This window comes from Salvelinus alpinus, chromosome 13, assembly GCF_045679555.1.
Source record: "Salvelinus alpinus chromosome 13, SLU_Salpinus.1, whole genome shotgun sequence".
Lineage (NCBI taxonomy): Eukaryota > Metazoa > Chordata > Actinopteri > Salmoniformes > Salmonidae > Salvelinus > Salvelinus alpinus.
The window spans coordinates 12,536,918-12,553,215 of NC_092098.1; the positions used below are offsets into that span (position 1 = coordinate 12,536,918).

Consider the following 16,298-nt stretch of genomic DNA (forward strand, 5'->3'; position numbering starts at 1 on the left):
ACTTAACCCTAATTGCTCCTGTAAGTCACTGGAGAAGAGAGTCTGCTAAATGTAAAGGTACTGTAGCTAAATATCTTCCAGGGGAAAAAAAGTCACACTTTAAAAATCCAAATCTTTAATCTTTTACTGAAACAAGACCATTGGTCAAGTCTTGTATACCAATGTAGTGAAATTGGAAATCTGTTACAAATAATCCTTTCAATAGAGCCCAAAAACCTACTGAATAGTGCACCATCGCTTATCTTGTGCTACCATATAGCATGTGTGTTATATGACCTGTTCTCTCAGCATGATACGTACCCTGCAAGTTACACTTATCAGGCTGGTAAATTACTCCAAAATGAGAATGATGATACATTTACGTCAAAGAGCAAGAGCTGGTCATGGCATAACGTTCAGGAAAACATAACACAGGAATGAGGTAAGGGGCAACTTTGAATGCTGAACTAAAAATGATGACATTAAGGCATTGGATTCACCAGGGGGTACCACAGTTACATATGATGTTAGTTATAGTTGAATAGTATGTATATTATGCAGGGTCTTTAATGGCTTATAGATGGTAGAGCACACTGACTTAAAACCAGCACTAACAGGCCGCTTATTTTGCTTGAAGTTAATGTTCACTATAAATCAGACCTCCTCTCGATGCTGAGCAGTTCAACTTCAAAAATGAGAGTGGCACCACCTGTTGGAGAGACGGGGTAGTTACGAACAAAGAGAGTAGAAAGCGCTTCCCAATAAAGACATGGTTACCTCAGAGACTGACTTGTAGAGAAAGCCGGTGGGAGATGTAGAGAAATATCTGAAATACCTGGGATCTTAGGAGGCGCTCCTCTGTCTCCATATCCTACAAAAGGAGTAATATAAATGGAGGTCAAAACAGTGGCTGGCAAAATGGACCTCAAGGCTTATAGGGCTTTTTATCTTTCATGATAATTGATTGGGTTTATATAATCTACGTGGATAATGCATGCTAGATTTAGTCATCAGTAGAGCATAGGAAAGATATAAGTGACCATTGGAACAGTGTGAAGTATCAGTGTGCAACCTCACCAAGCTCAGAGGGGATGACCAGTTTCCTCTTCTCTCCCTCACACATTCTAATGAGAGAAAGTGGGATTGGTGGATTAAGAACTTCACATGCAAGAGTCAAAGGTCAATTTGTTGTTACACCTTATATCCAAAAGCACATCATTCTATAGTTTTTACACTATCTGCAAATGTAATACCTTCACAAGTCATCCAGTCACATGCATGAGCACACAAGTCCATAGGGGCAAAGAAATGTTTTAAATAAAAACAGGCACCAACCCGAGCAGGCCCTGGTCCCAGCCTTTGATGACTTGTCCGGTTCCCAGAGTAAAGGTGAAGGGCTGGTTCCTTGGAATGCTGCTGTCAAACTCTGTTCCATCCTCCAGCTTTCCCTGCAAACAAACAGAGTTATTGTCTAAACACACTGTCATTTGTTCAAATGTGTCAATTTCTGGATCTCCATTATATTGGGATGACATTCATTGAATGAGCATTAAATGGAAATAGATATATTACTTTTCATTCAATGTCTAAAAGGAGACGTATCCTCCTTATTACTCACAGTGTAGTGCATGTTCAGCACATCCCCTTTACGGGACTTGATGGGGCAGTTGTCAACTCTTTTCTTGATGCCAATTTGGAGCTTCTTTTTGTCGCCACCACGAACTGCCGGGGCCAAGGACAACAGAGTGACCACAAACAGCAGACACAGCCTCATACCTGGGGAACACGTGAAAGACTTAATGAACGACAAAAGTAATCACAAATCTCATAGGTCGCGTTCCCCTAGCCTTGTTCGGAACATCCTGATCTCGCGAGCTTCCATTCTGTTTCGCTGTATCCGTGTAGCGAAACAAAATGTAAGCTTGCGATATCAGGATGATTCATACGAGGGTAGCATTACCCTGGTCAGACCTTCCCTGCATCAACCAATGGTTGCGTGCCGCGTCAAACTGTGCCGTCGGACATCAGACTGCTATAATGGTGCTTTCAAGACTGGGAACTTAGAGAAAAATTAAAACAAGGTTAAATCATGAGCCAGTGATCTTCTGTGCAGAAAGTCAGAGCTCTATAAAGATGCCAGAGTTTCCGTCATGGAATTCTGAGTTCAAAAGATTTTTCCCAATCAAACTCGTTTTTCTTGAGTTACCAGTTGCACGGATGTCGGAGACTTCCAATTTCCTAGTTATTTTGAGCGAGGCGTAACACGTGGGTCACGTATGGAACGCCGTTTGGGTCTTTGCTTGTCAAAAAAAGATGCACGTCAAATAACACTATTTGATGCGTTAAATAAGCTTTTAATTTGACACGTCAAATAGCACAGTTATGTTATATAATGTGTGTTCTGAATTTGCACGTGTAAGCCAAGCGCCACCACTGCTATCAGTAGCACTGTCAAAGCCGTACAAAAAAGTATGCAAACAAGCAAACATCGGCCACGAACAATGTGTTTACAATACCGCGTTGGTAATAAAGCTTTATTTGTTCGACCGCAACTTCTGGGGTAGCTAGCTTTAGCTTGGTACCTAGCTAGCACCAATACAACCAGCCTGAAAACAATGACCAGTAAAAACTGCAGTCATTTTCATTATTCTTAGCAATGATTTAGGAATCATTGTGAGTAGGTATTAGCTAGGTAGCCACTTGTTGTTCGCCTATTGAAATTGAACTTAAATTCATGAAAATAAATAGCCAGCCCGCTACTTAACCCTGTTGCCCATAGCTAACGTTATTAGCAGCCAGCTAGGTTCATCTGGCTAGTGACGCTCGACCGGACCGAGTTATGTGTTGTGAAGCTAGCCACAATACGGATTAGGCACAATAGAGGAATTTGCGACTGGGAAAAAAATATCTTGGGTATTGAGTAGACTGATACCCCATTTTATTGATCCCCAATACTTAGGTAAATCTGTACAGTGCAATATGAATGTCAATACACACAATAGGCTGACTGGGGAGGTGATTTCACACAGTCACGTGATAAGAGCTATAACGCTAAGATTTGCGTAAACTCTTCACAGTTGTGTTCTGTGGGTGTCACCAAGTAGACTGATACCCCATTTCATTGCTTCAGCATTCCAACCTTTGAAGGCAAACCGCCTTCAAAATAAAAGTACCTCTTTGAAAGTGATGCAGAAGGTTACAATTGGTGGAATCATGCCATATTTAGATAGATAATTTTAAACAAGGTTGGAATGTGAAGCAATGAAATGGGGTATCAGTCTACTTGGTGACACCCACAGAACACAACTGTGAAGAGTTTATGCAAATCTTAGCGTTATAGCTCTTATCACGTGACTGTGTGAAATCACCTCCCCAGTCAGCCTATTGTGTGTATTGACATTCATATTGCACTGTACAGATTTACCTAAGTATTGGGGATCAATGAAATGGGGTAACAGTCTACTCAATACCCAGAGTTATCAGACTCCAAAACATCCGCGCAGTATTGTTTTTCCTCGGGAATAGTGTTCAATACACATAGGTTGACAATAAATGTGGCTCAATTCACAGTTGTTTCAGAGTCCCGCAATGTTCTCTGGGTGTCACTGAGTAGACTGATACCGCATGTCATTGATCCACAATCCATAGGTAAGGCTGTACAGTGAAATAAGTATGCCCCCAATGCAATTCTAAAGTATAATATATCTAGTGTGATTTCAACATATTTTTGTCAAATTAACAAATTGTCTTTTGTTGATTTTATATAAGATTCCAACCTCGTTTAGCATGATCTATTCAATTATGGCATAATTCTACTATTTGTATTCATTTGCATCACTGTCAAGGACATTTTACTTTTATTTTGAAGACTACCCACAAAGTCCACTAGTGTGGCTAATCCTTATTGTGGCTATCTTAGATGGGTCTGACCACCATTAAACAAATAAGAACTGTCCTATAAATTAAGGTTATTTTAGATCATGACACCTAGCTATATAGTTAGCTAGCTAACTATAGCTACGGAAAAAGATGTCGTTTTTCTATGTTTTTGGGGAAGAACATTGTTTGCATCAATGAGCTAGCCAGCTTTTTTTTAATGACCAGCACTGTAGGTGCGCGAGACAACTTGGCCAGCATCATAGCTTACGTATCGATTAATCATTGTGACATGAAATACTAGTGATAGTGTAATCAATGTGTAATAACTACGTTAAAAAAAATTATGAATAGGTTAAATTATGTGACATGCAGTCATATTCTGGTCCTAACACGTCACATAGTGTGATTTGACACGTCACATAGTGTGATTTGACATGTATATTTTTTGACACGCAAAGACCCAAACGGCGTTCCATAGTCGCGTCCCCTGCTCAGACGTTGTATGCATAGACCAATGGGTGCCTAACACCCAATCGACAGTGTCATCGACTGACATATTTCTATAATATGTGGTTCGTTGATACATACATATCCATGCGTTGTAAGATCTGGCAGGTGTTTCTAGACCTCCAACTTTACGAGAAGAAGATCACGTCATGATTTGACCGTTTTTTTCTCTCGATACCCCTGTTGTCTTGAAAGTACCATAGGGTTGTTACACTTCATCATCAATGGGCACATGCTTATAGCAATAATAAAATGGAAGCTTTCTGATAGGCCTATAGCTCCAACAAGTTGGGCAAGTTGTATGACTTGTCATTATCAAAACACAAACATGTTTAATACAGCTAACTATAGCCCACAATTGTGCCGAGCGTATAGATGAATTAGCTTAGTTAACAGATAAGTTAGCAAGATAACTAGCTAACGTTATCGGTTGTGGCAATTGCTTTAGCTACCCTAATACATGTATTTAGCCATGCGTTTCGCTCATAAATATTCGTAACCAATTTCAGATCAAAAAGCTAGTTACGTATCAGTAATGTCTCCAAGAAGCTTACCAGCGTTTTAACTGAATTACAAACAGAAGATAGTCGGTGTGCTTCAAAATTTTCGGAAGAGGAAATGGAACGATTGAATGGAATGTCGCGATATGTCTACGCATTGATTTTCTCTCCTGCTATTGGTTCGTTCTCATAGAGCCTGCTGGCATAGAAAATAGTAGATTTTGAACGTTCCCCCAGGTGGTGCCAAAGTGGCGTTAAAGTTGGAATGGAAAGCAGACTGCTACGTATATTGTATCTACAGTGTTTTAATAAAAACAGGAACCCAAACTTTGGAATTATCATTTCACACACTTCTCTCGCACACGCAAACACAAATACAGGCTGTGTAGCTATGCAGGAATGTGTATGATCTAAAGCAGCATATTGATTGAAAGTCCTCCTGCACACTTTTCCCCTTAGAGATGAGCCCTCAGTTACACTGTAATTACTGCATTCGTTTCCAATAAGGTTTTCCATTAGGGTTCATATGACTCAGACATGTGTGAGAGAAAGAGAGAGAAGAGAGCGAGAGATGAAAGGGACAGAGAGGTGAAGAAACCATTATAAAAGGTTGTCGTTGCCATGCATACCAAAGATATACAGCCTGCCTCATTCTCTCTTTCTACATTCTGACTCCATTCCTCCTCTTGTTACCAAGAGCGTTGGTCTCCTCCTCTCGCTTCTCAATGATTTCTTATGTCTATGATTACTTATTAGTAAATAAAGACATTAGGCTTCCTAAATGAACACTGAAAAATAACTGACTGATTAAACATATTTGATATACTGTATATGCATGTCCACACTGCCATTCTTAATGTGCAGCAGATTGCTTTCATTAAGAAAATACAGTTTGTGGATAGCCTCACCGATACTTTAAATACAATTAGCCCTCTCCACCACCAAAACAAATACAGTCCTCCTCAACCCTAAGATATAATCAGAAAATCCATGTTTTGACTGTTGGGCTATTAGCATTATTCATATTGTTGTGTATGTGGCCTCCTTTTTTGCATGAGAGCAGAGAACTGACATGAGAGACGAGCATTTAATAGACTTGGCTTCAGGCTTCCCCCGGGGGAATCCATTAAGTAACGTCTTAATTTCTAAATCAGACGGATGAAAGGGGTAATATCCAGGAAACAGACATACCTCTGTTGTAAACACAGACTTATTGAACTATGTTTAATGCTGTCACAGAGTATTGTACGGCACAGTGGCAAGACAAATCCCATCAAAACAGGTCAAGCAATATGACAGCTGCAAGTATCCCACAGACCACGGATTACAGTGCACTTGTAAAGTATTCAGACCCCTTGACTTAGCATCCCGGAGTCGCCTCTTCACTGTTGACGTTGAGACTGGTGTTTTGCGGGGACTATTTAATGAAGCTGCCAGTTGAGGACTTATGAGGCGTCTGTTTCTCAAACTAGACACTCTAATGTACTTGTCCTCTTGCTCAGTTGTGCACCGGGGCCTCCCACTCTTTCTATTCTTGTTAGAGCCAGTTTGCGCTGTTCTGTGAAGGGAGTAGTACACAACGTTGTACGAGATCTTCAGTTTCTTGGCAATTTCTTGCATGGAATAGCCTTAATTTCTCAGAACAAGAATAGACTGACGAGTTTCAGAAGAAAGTACTTTGGTTCTGGCCATTATGAGCCTGTAATCAAACCTACAAATGATGATGCTCCAGATACTCAACTAGTCTAAAGAAGACCCATTTTATTGCTTCTTTAATCAGACAACAGTTTTCAGCTGTTCTAACATAATTGCAAAAGGGTTTTCTAATGATCAATTAGCCTTTTAAAATGATAAACTTGGATTAGCTAACACAACGTGCCATTGGAACACAGGAGTGATGGTTGCTGATAATGGGCCTCTGTACGCCTATGTAGATATTCCATAAAAAAAATCTGCCGTTTCCAGCTACAATAGTAATTTACAACATTAACAACGTCTACACTGTATTTCTGATAAATGTTATGTTATTTTAATGGACAAAAAATGAGCTTTTCTTTCAAAAACAAGGACATTTATAAGTGACCCCAAACTTTTGAACGGTAGTATATATATATATATATCCTTTGATTCTTGAAGAATATAATTTATAAATACCTCATGAGCTTAGTCCAACTGTCACAATCCATGAGAACCCAAAATATAAGCTTGTTTTTCTCCAATGTTTGTAAACATTATAAATGTAAACAAACACTGTTTAGCCTCATAACATGGTCAAAACAATAATTGTTATATCATGGATGGTCAGTCCTTGCATCCATAGCTCTGTCTATTAATCTGAGAGCGGTTACATTTCTCCAGGCCCATCCCTCAGCTTTTTACCAAAACAGAGGCGGGGCGAACGTTTTGTTATCGTTTGATCTGTGGAGTGCCCTTTAAACAGCTGCATATGATCAAGATATCAAAGTGTCACCAACAAAAAGGTAAACAATAGGCCAATGCAGCATATGACATTCATTTTTCACATGTAAATAGCTCAAAGCATGCCATTCCATGAGCGCAGAACATCTACAGCATGTCGGTGTCACAGGAAGGCCAAGAAGATCGAGGACCTCAGTCCCCGAGCCAAGGCTTGTTCACCCTGCTACCATTTAGCAGGCAGAGATGGTAAAAGTGCATCAAAGCTGGGACCGAGACACTGAAAAACAGCTTCTATCTCCAGGTCATCAGACTGTTAAACAGTCATCACTAGCCGGGCTCCGCCTGGTACCCTGCCTTGCACCTTAGTCACCGTCACAAGCCGGCTTCCACCCGGTACTCTACCCTGCACTTTAAAGACTGCTACCCTATGTACATTGAACACTGGTCACTTACATTTTTTTGACATCATGTTTATTGTTCTGAAATAGTTTATGTAGTTAGAAACAGGTACGATTAGCATTCTTGCAACATCATTCTGTTGAAATGTAATTTGATCTCGGAAATTATGCAAATTGTTTTCTTACTTTATATGTACATACTGTATTCTCAACATAGCTCATCCTATATAACTACTGCTGTACATATATTTGTCCTACTTGTATATTGTACATACTGTCTATACACACCACGTATTTATAGTGAACAAAAATATAAACGCAACATGTAGTGTTGGTCCCATGTTTCATCAACTGAAATAAAAGTTCCCAGAAATGTTCCATCCACACAAAAATCTAATTTCTCTCAAATCCTGTGAACAAATGTGTTTACATCCCTGTTAGTGAGCATTTCTCCTTTGCCAAGATAATCCATCCACCTGACAGGTGTGGCATATCAAGAAGCTGATTAAACAGCATGATCATTACACACCTTATGCTGGGGACAATAAAAGCCCACTGTAAAATGTGCAGTTGTCACAACACAATACCACAGATGTCTCAAGTTGAGGGAGCGTGCAATTGGCATGCTGACAGCAGGAATGTGATCCAGAGCTGTTGCCATAGAATGTAATGTTACTTTCTTTACCATAAGCCCCCTCCACCATATTTTTAGAGAATTTGGCAGTACATCCAACCGTCCTCAACACCAAAGACCACGTAACCACGCCAGCCCAAGACCTCCACATCCGTCTTTTTCACCTGCGGGATGGTCTGACACCAGCCACCCAGACACCTGATGAAACTGAGGAGTCATTCTGATTGGCTGGACCTGGCTCCCCAGTGGGTGGGCCTAGCTCCCAAGTCGGGGGCCTGGGAGGGAATAGGCCCACCCACTTGGGAGCCAAGCCCTGCCCAGTCATGTGAAATCCATAGATTAGGGCCTAATTAATAAATTAAATTTGACTGATTTCCTTATATGAACTGTAACTTAGTAAAATCATTGAAATTGTTGCATGTTGGACCGCAAAGTGAAGGAAAAGTAGCCAACAAGTGCTCAGCATATGTGGGAACTCCTTCAAGACTGTTGGAAAAGCATTCCTCATGAAGCTGGTTGAGAGAATGTCAAGTGTGCAAAGCTGTCATCAATGCAAAGGGTGGCTATTTTGAAGAATCTAAAATATATTGATTTGTTTAACACTTTTTCGTTTACTACATGATTCCATGTGTGTTATTTCATAGTTTTAATACAATGTAGAAAACAGTAAAAATTAAAACCCTTGAATGAGTAGGTGTGTCCAAACGTTTGACTTATACTATATGCGTATATTTTTGGGGGGATAATTTGTGTATTAGTATTGTATTGTTATACATTTACAGCACTGTTGGAGCTAGAAAAACATACATTTCGCTGCACCTGCTATAACATCTGCTAATTTGTTTGCGCGACTAATAAACTTTGATTTGATAAACACTTCTAACACTCCCACTCCTGGACAAATCTCAGCACAAAGGTGCCATTTTACTTCTCTAATGAAACCTGGGCTTCATTTCATTAACAACAACAGACTAAACACTTTGAGGTGGTATTAGGCTAATGAATTGATAAAATTTTAAATAAAACAAATACGGATACCAGTTAAGTACTTGACCTCATTCTGTGGGAAGACAACCCTACACTGTGTCCTTCCCTGCCAGTGTCCTGTCACACTGGTAGTGTACACTAGCCCACAGTTAACCCCATTGTCACAGCAAGCTCACACACTACTAATCAGCACAAACTAAAGGGAATAACGACCAAACAAAACAGAGAAGAGAGGACCACCTATATCATAGTAGCTTTGTTACTAGGACAGAGAGCCTGAGCCACACCTGTATAAACTAATTCTGTCGCTGAAATGTTCTGAAAAAAGTGGCTGCTGCACTGTTTACTTGTGGGAGGACGGCAGAGTGAGCCAAGCTAACAGAGAGGAGCCAGGGGGAGAAGGAGCAGACTGAAAGATGAGATGTCAGATACATTAGGACTGAATGGGAGGAAGGTGGTGGTGGGGGGGGAGGCACTGAATCAAACATCTATGACAGACTGCAACAAAGGCATATTTCTAATATCGAAGAAGCACCAACTCTCATGATGAGGTATAATTATCTCTGGGGTTAACTCCCTCCTCAAAATTATTACATTTGAAACACAGCCATTTAGCATGCACTTTGCAACCCATCTACATCTAAGTGAGCAATAAGGACTCCGTGTCTCTTCTGTCTAGTCATTCAGCCTCCTACATCGCCTCAGCTCCCTCAGTCCCTCCACATCAAACCATCACATGGTCATGTTCAGCACCCACAGATACTCTGGTGCAGACGGAGCCATCAATCAACGCCTGCAAACGACACCACCACTTCTCCAAAGGAGCATATGGCAGCTCTCAGGCCCATCATCCATCACTGCAGTAATATCATATAATAGTACGCTACTCAGTTTTGAAACTGAGGCTGTGTAAACGCGTGGATTTCAGGCTTTAGAAAAGATTAAGTGTAACCGGGTAACTATTGACTCAATGTCAACATTATGAACATTGCGGCATGCTAAGGAACGGACAAACACACGAGTTGTCCTCATTTCCACCAATTTGGAGCCATTAAGTGATTACTCTATTAGCAATAAATCGATGTGCTCCATCTGAGGTGGCAGGTAGCCTAGTGGTTAGAGCATTGGGCCAGTAACCGAAAATTAGCTAGATCGAATCCCTGAGCTGACAAGGTTAAAATCTGTCATTCTTCCCCTGAACAAGGCAGTTAACCCACTGTTCCGAGACTGTCATTGTAAATAAGACTTTGTTCTTAACCAACTTACCTAGTTAAAAGAAAACATTTGGGCTATTCCTGCACGTTTCCATTAGTGGGGGCATTATCAACTATCAATCACCCTCTCTTTTCCCCCCTATAATTGAATCTGTAAATTAATTATACCTGTCGACTCACAAATTGTCACAATTATTGAATCGTTTACATATGTGATTATTTGTCTGCCATGTTGATTATTTCACGCTACTCTTCTTTAGAAGAATAGAGTTACTTGAACTGAGCCTCACACTGTAGGTTTCAGATGCACCATTACACACAAGCTCGATTATCAAAACATTAAAATGACAAAGAGCGAGGCAACTGTGTTACGTATGCCCTTTTAATTTCTTTCAAAGTTGTCACATTGAAAAGAACATGGTTACACTGAATTAGTATTCGCATATCTTAAAACTGATGTTATCAAAACAGACAAAAATGCCATGGAAGGATGAGATAACAAATGCCACATAAATCCACATCCCCAGAAAGAGACTAGAATACAAATTACATTGCTATTCCATATAAACAGCAGCAACGTTAATGCTTAAAAATACAGGTAACTGCCAAAATAATGAAAACGCTTGAATAAATGAGGGATACAAAGTATATTAAAAGCAGGTGCTTCCACAGAGGTGTGGTTCTTGAGTTAATTAAGCAATTAACATTCCATCATGCTTAGGGTCATGTATAAAAATGCTGGGCAGGTCATTATTTTGGCTACCATGGCTATGCCCCATAGGGTGAATCCACTGGTCACGGAATGGTTTGATGAGCATTAAAACGATGTAAACCATATGCCATGGCCGTCTCAGTCACCAAATCTCAACCCAGTTGAACACTTATGGAGATTCTGGAGTGGTGCCTGAGACAGCGTTTTCCACCACCATCAACAAAACACCAAATTATGGAATTTTCCCCATGGAAGAATGGTGTCGCATTATTCCAAAAGAGTTCCAGAATGTAACAGAATGAGTTCCAGAATGTATGCCAAGGAGCATTAAAGCTGTTCTGGCTCATGGTGGCCCAACGCCCTATTAAGACACTATTTTACTGTCTCCTTTATTTTGTCAGTTACCTGTACATCTGCATATAAAGCACACTAATACTTGTTTTCTCTATATATAGTCTCCTATTTGCCTTAGAAAATATTTTATGCACAGTACCCATGTCGCTAGTAAGTTACCAGGATAAATTGTTGTATTAGTAGGCTTAAGTCTTATGTTTCACATACAGGCATTATAAGAGTCTAAGAAACATTGGATTAATGGTTTGATACAACACCGGTTTTATTAAACAAGTCTAAGAGACAAGAAAATGTGAGTACTTTTTTTTTGTTATACTCATGCCGTAGCAATTTTTGAAAAATCTTAAATCAATAACATTTCACAATTCCCTTTGCACTGCAAATACTGAATTACATAACCAATGCTCGTGATCATCAACACACTCACCACAGATGTAAACGGTCACACTAAGTGATTACCATGACAGTTGTGACAGAATGAGAATCTGTAAACATTTAACATCCGTCAAGAGCACTCAGGAATTGCCCAGCATGTACTCTAAGGTCATGCCATACACAGCAGTAACATTCAAATATAGCCTACCATTTACTCTTCGGACGGATGGACGAAAAAACAACAAACCCCTTAGTAATCTACTATCCCAGATAGAGCACATGAAACTACCCCCTACAATCTGTAAATATAACCAGAGTCCAGTCTGTCCCAATGAGTACCAGAACTAAATATGTCCAATTCAGTATGATTCATTTCTATGTTTAGAATTCACAGCGAGTTGCCAAAATATCAATATCAAGAATATTTGCATTCAAAGCAATTGGTCAAAAAAAATGAATGGTCTTTTAGGTTCCATATCTAAAAGAACAGTTTTGGTCAACAGAGTCACTTATGCTTCAATAAGACCTTTGAATGTAAGGAGTTTTACTGTAAAAGCTTGTTTAATTTTAAAACGGGTTGGGAAAAATTTGTGAAAGTAACGCAATGAGTGAACACATGCATTGAGAGTAGATGCTTAAAACATCTTTACTCAGTCAACGTAGTGAGATGGAGGCTGGAAAGAACAGAACACTTATAATGCTTGAACATCTATATTATTACATTTACGTTAACTTTCATTTTTATATTTAAACATATCAAATGATCAAAATCAGGGCGGGTGATGCTCGTACAGGGATGGCCCAAAGTGTTCTGTGGAATTGAAAACATGATAAGCCAAGATTTTACATTACATTAAATACCTGAATGTCAACTGCTTATCAATTGCTTTCTACTTATTAATAAAATCATTTTTTCATTGGCATAGCCTCAACAATTTCACTCTTCGGGAACACGTTCGAGAATGACGTACATTGATGAACATTCATATGTTAATACGAAATCTTACAGATTAGTCACGATTAATGATTGTACTTTTTAGTTTCTAAAGTGACAGTGGATTACCGCATATATCACACAAGTGCAAACATCATAGGAAGCTCCCCAACAGGAAAACAAACAAACAAAATGTTAATTGATTACAATCATACTATATATATTTTCAAAAATATATCTGTCTTTTCTACAGTTGGACTTGTACTTTAGCATGTGTGATGGTTCCTGCTGGTGGCCTTTCCTGTCCTACTCGGTGATCTCCAGGATTAGGTCGTCTCCCTCCAGGCTGCTGTCGGCATTGACGTAAATCTTGACCACGGTGCCGGAGAGTGGAGAGTTGACCACTGTCTCCATCTTCATGGCGCTGAGCACACACAGAGGCTGGCCCTTCTCCACCGTCTGGCCCTGCTTCACCTTCATCTCCACCACCTTCCCAGGCATGGGCGCCCCCACCTGGCCACGCACGTCCTTCAGCGCCTTGGGGTGGAAGTGCATCTCCTGGGTGGGTGGGAGAGTACACTTGGTGAGTTTGCAGGAGCACCACGTGTCTATTGAGATAAGTATTGGTGTGGATATGATATGCAACTATTTTGCGGGAATAGCTTGAACTTGTTTTAAGAATTGAATGGAACATTGTGTTGAGAGCTAATGTGAATGTATGTACGACACCTTCATGGCCACTGTATCCTTGACCAGGACAGATCTGAGCGCTCCATTCAGCTCAAAGAACACCTCCCTCTGGCCAGCCTTGTTGAGATCTCCCAGGGCCAGGGCTTTGATGTGGAGGGTCTTCCCTCGCTCCAACTCCACCTGACAGACACAGGGACAAACAGAAAGTGCGATCAGAGGAAAACAGAACAGTGGCAAATATATTGCAATCAGTAAGTTCATTTCAAATTAATCACACTTCACATCCACTTAAAGAATATGAATGAAAACAAAATGGTGAGACTGACCTCGAACTCCTCAGCAATCTTGGGTCCATCGAGGAACAGGCGTGTGTTGAGGCAGTCCACGGGGCCAAACTGATGGGTGAACTCCTTGAATTCCTGGAACACCTTGGGGTACATGGCTGCTGACATCACATCCTCAGGAGTGATGTCATCTCCGTGCGTCTCTCGCAACTGTTTCTCTAGGGCCTCGAAGTCCATGGCGGGCAGAGAGGCACCAGGGCGGCCCTCCACCCGTGGCATATTCTTCAGCACCTGGGGGCAGAGGTTAGAAGTCAGCCACTAACAGGCCAAAGGGAGCTAGAATGACAGGACGTCAGAGTTATTATAATTATGAGAAACAGTTTAGACCGGTTTAGCTTTTTCAGATCAAAGCAAGCCCTTGAAAATATAACGCAGTGTTTGAACATTACAAGCAAACATGAGTGGATATAATGGCGCCGGAGAGGAGGACTGACGTTTCACGGGCTCCTAATCAACTGTGTTATTTAGTTTGTTTTTTCGCATGGTTTGTAACTCATTTTGTACATAATGTTGCTGCTACCGTCTCTTATGACAGAAAATAACTTCTGGACATCAGAACAGCGAATACTCACCTCAAACTGGATGAAGATTTTTTCTTTAATGAGTCCGACGCGAAGGATATACAATACTGCTTTGTCAAGACAAGGCCCAAATACCAGTCATCAGCGTGAAAAGATGGAGGAAAAGGGGGAGGAGGGCGAGATGCCTTGTAAGAATTCGCTGACGAGTAGGTAAACCACCACTTCCCTCCGTATTATTAGCCAACGTACAATCATTGAAAAACAAACTGGACAATCTACGATTAAGACTATCCTACCAACGGGATATTAAAAACGAATATCTTGTGTTTCACAGAGACGTGGCTGAACGACGACATGGATAACAGAGCTGGCTGGCTTCTCTGTGCATCGGCAAGACAGAGCAGCTACGCCTGGTAAGACGAGGGGTGAGGTGTGTGTCTATTTGTCAATAACTATTAAAGAAGTCTCGATGTATTGCTCGCCTGAGGTAGAATACCTCATGAAAAGCTGTGACTTCAACACCATAGTGCCCACAAAGCTCATCACTAAGCTAAGGACCCTGAGACTAAACACCTCCCTCTGCAACTGGATCCTGGACTTACAGACGGGCCGCCCCCAGGTGGTAAGGGTAGGCAACAACACATCTGCCACGCTGATCCTCAACACTGGGGCCCCTCAGGGGTGTGTACTTAGTTCCTTTCAGTACTCTGTTCGCCCACGACTGTGTGGTCAAACGACTCCAACACCATCATTAAGTTTGCTGACGACACAACAGTGGAAGGCCTGATCACCGACGAGACAGACTATATAGAGGTCAGAGACCTGGCAGTGTGGTGCCAGGACAACAACCTCTCAGTGTGAGCAAGACAAAGGAGCTGATCGTGGATTATAGTTAAAGGAGGGCCGAACAGGCCCCGAATTAACATCGACAGGGCTGAAGTGGAGCGGGTCGAGAGTTAAGTTCCTTGGTGTCCACATCACCAACAAACTATCATGGTCCAAACACACCAAGGCAGTTGTGAACAACACCTTTTCCCCCTCAGATTTGGCATGGGTCCCCAGATCCTCAGAAAGTTCTACAGCTGCACCATCGAGAGCATCCTGACCGGTTGCATCACCACCTGGTATGGCAACTGCTCGGCATCTGACCGTAAGGCGCTACAGAGGGTAGCGTGTACGGCCCAGTACATCACTGGGGCCAAGCTTCCTGACATTCAGGAACTACAGTTGAAAGTTTACATACATGTTAGCCAAACACATTTAAACTCAGTTTTTCACAATTCCTGACATTTAATCCTAGTAAAAAGTCCCTGTTTTAGGTCAATTAGGATTACCACTTTATTTTAAGAATGTGAAATGTCAGAATAATAGTAGAGAATTATTTATTTCAGCTTTTATTTCTTTCATCACATTCCCAGTGGGTCAGACGTTTACATACACTAAAATAGTATTTGGTAGCTTTGCCTTTAAATTGTTTAACTTCAGTCAAATGTTTCAGTTAGCCTTCCACAAGCTTCACCCAGTAAGTTGGGTGAATTTTGGCCCATTCCTCCTGACAGAGCTGGTGTAACAGTCAGGTTTGTAGGCCTCCTTGCTCGCATATGCTTTTTCAGTTCTGCCCACAAATTTTCTATAGGATTGAGGTCAGGGCTTTGTTGTCCTTAAGCCATTTTGCCACAACTTTGGAAGTATGCTTGGGGTCATTGTCCATTTGGAAGACCCATTTGCGACCAAGCTTTAACTTCCTGACTGATGTCTTGAGATGTTGCTTCAATATATCCACATAATTCTCCTCCCTCATGATGCCATCTATTTTGTGAAGTGCACTAGTCCCTCCTGCAGCAAAGCACCC

General features: G+C 41.1%; 2 protein-coding genes across 5 annotated transcripts in view; both read right to left on the reverse strand.

Annotated features, from left to right (window-relative positions):
- Positions 1–98: 98 nt before the first annotated feature.
- On the reverse strand, positions 99–5,101 carry LOC139537116 (peptidyl-prolyl cis-trans isomerase FKBP2-like). 4 transcript variants are annotated; one of them, XM_071338037.1, is made up of 7 exons: positions 4,920–4,985; positions 1,940–2,038; positions 1,598–1,755; positions 1,315–1,427; positions 1,057–1,103; positions 815–850; positions 99–688 (listed from the first exon to the last, which is right to left on the reverse strand). In XM_071338037.1, the coding sequence occupies exons 2-7, from the start codon at positions 1,959–1,961 to the stop codon at positions 627–629; spliced, it is 438 nt and encodes a 145-aa protein (XP_071194138.1). In that variant the 5' UTR covers positions 1,962–2,038; positions 4,920–4,985; the 3' UTR covers positions 99–626. The 4 variants fall into 4 exon arrangements, with proteins under 4 accessions (XP_071194138.1, XP_071194140.1, XP_071194139.1 ...); XM_071338039.1 differs by lacking the exon at positions 4,920–4,985 and adding an exon at positions 4,447–4,547; XM_071338038.1 differs by lacking the exon at positions 4,920–4,985 and adding an exon at positions 2,186–2,822.
- Positions 5,102–10,877: 5,776 nt separating this feature from the next.
- Positions 10,878–16,298, reverse strand: part of LOC139537119 (pyruvate carboxylase, mitochondrial-like) — a 104,337-nt gene continuing 98,916 nt past the window's right edge. The window contains exons 19-21 of the mRNA XM_071338044.1: positions 13,908–14,156; positions 13,621–13,761; positions 10,878–13,449 (exon numbers count right to left, since the gene is read on the reverse strand). Coding sequence (XP_071194145.1) covers positions 13,198–13,449; positions 13,621–13,761; positions 13,908–14,156 — 642 coding nt within the window. The 3' untranslated portion in view covers positions 10,878–13,197. The remainder of the gene's footprint in view (positions 13,450–13,620; positions 13,762–13,907; positions 14,157–16,298) is intronic.

What these genes read in the sequence shown, in the direction of transcription:
- LOC139537116 (XM_071338037.1), bottom strand. Translation starts at nt 1,961, where the DNA reads ATGCAGGGAAGGTCTGACCAGG. An exon ending in GCAGGGAAGGTCTGACCAGG is followed by an intron (nt 1,756 to 1,939) that starts GTAATGCTACCC and finishes CGTGTTCCCCAG; the next exon opens with GTATGAGGCTGTGTCTGCTG. An exon ending in TGCTGAACATGCACTACACT is followed by an intron (nt 1,428 to 1,597) that starts GTGAGTAATAAG and finishes GTTTGTTTGCAG; the next exon opens with GGAAAGCTGGAGGATGGAAC.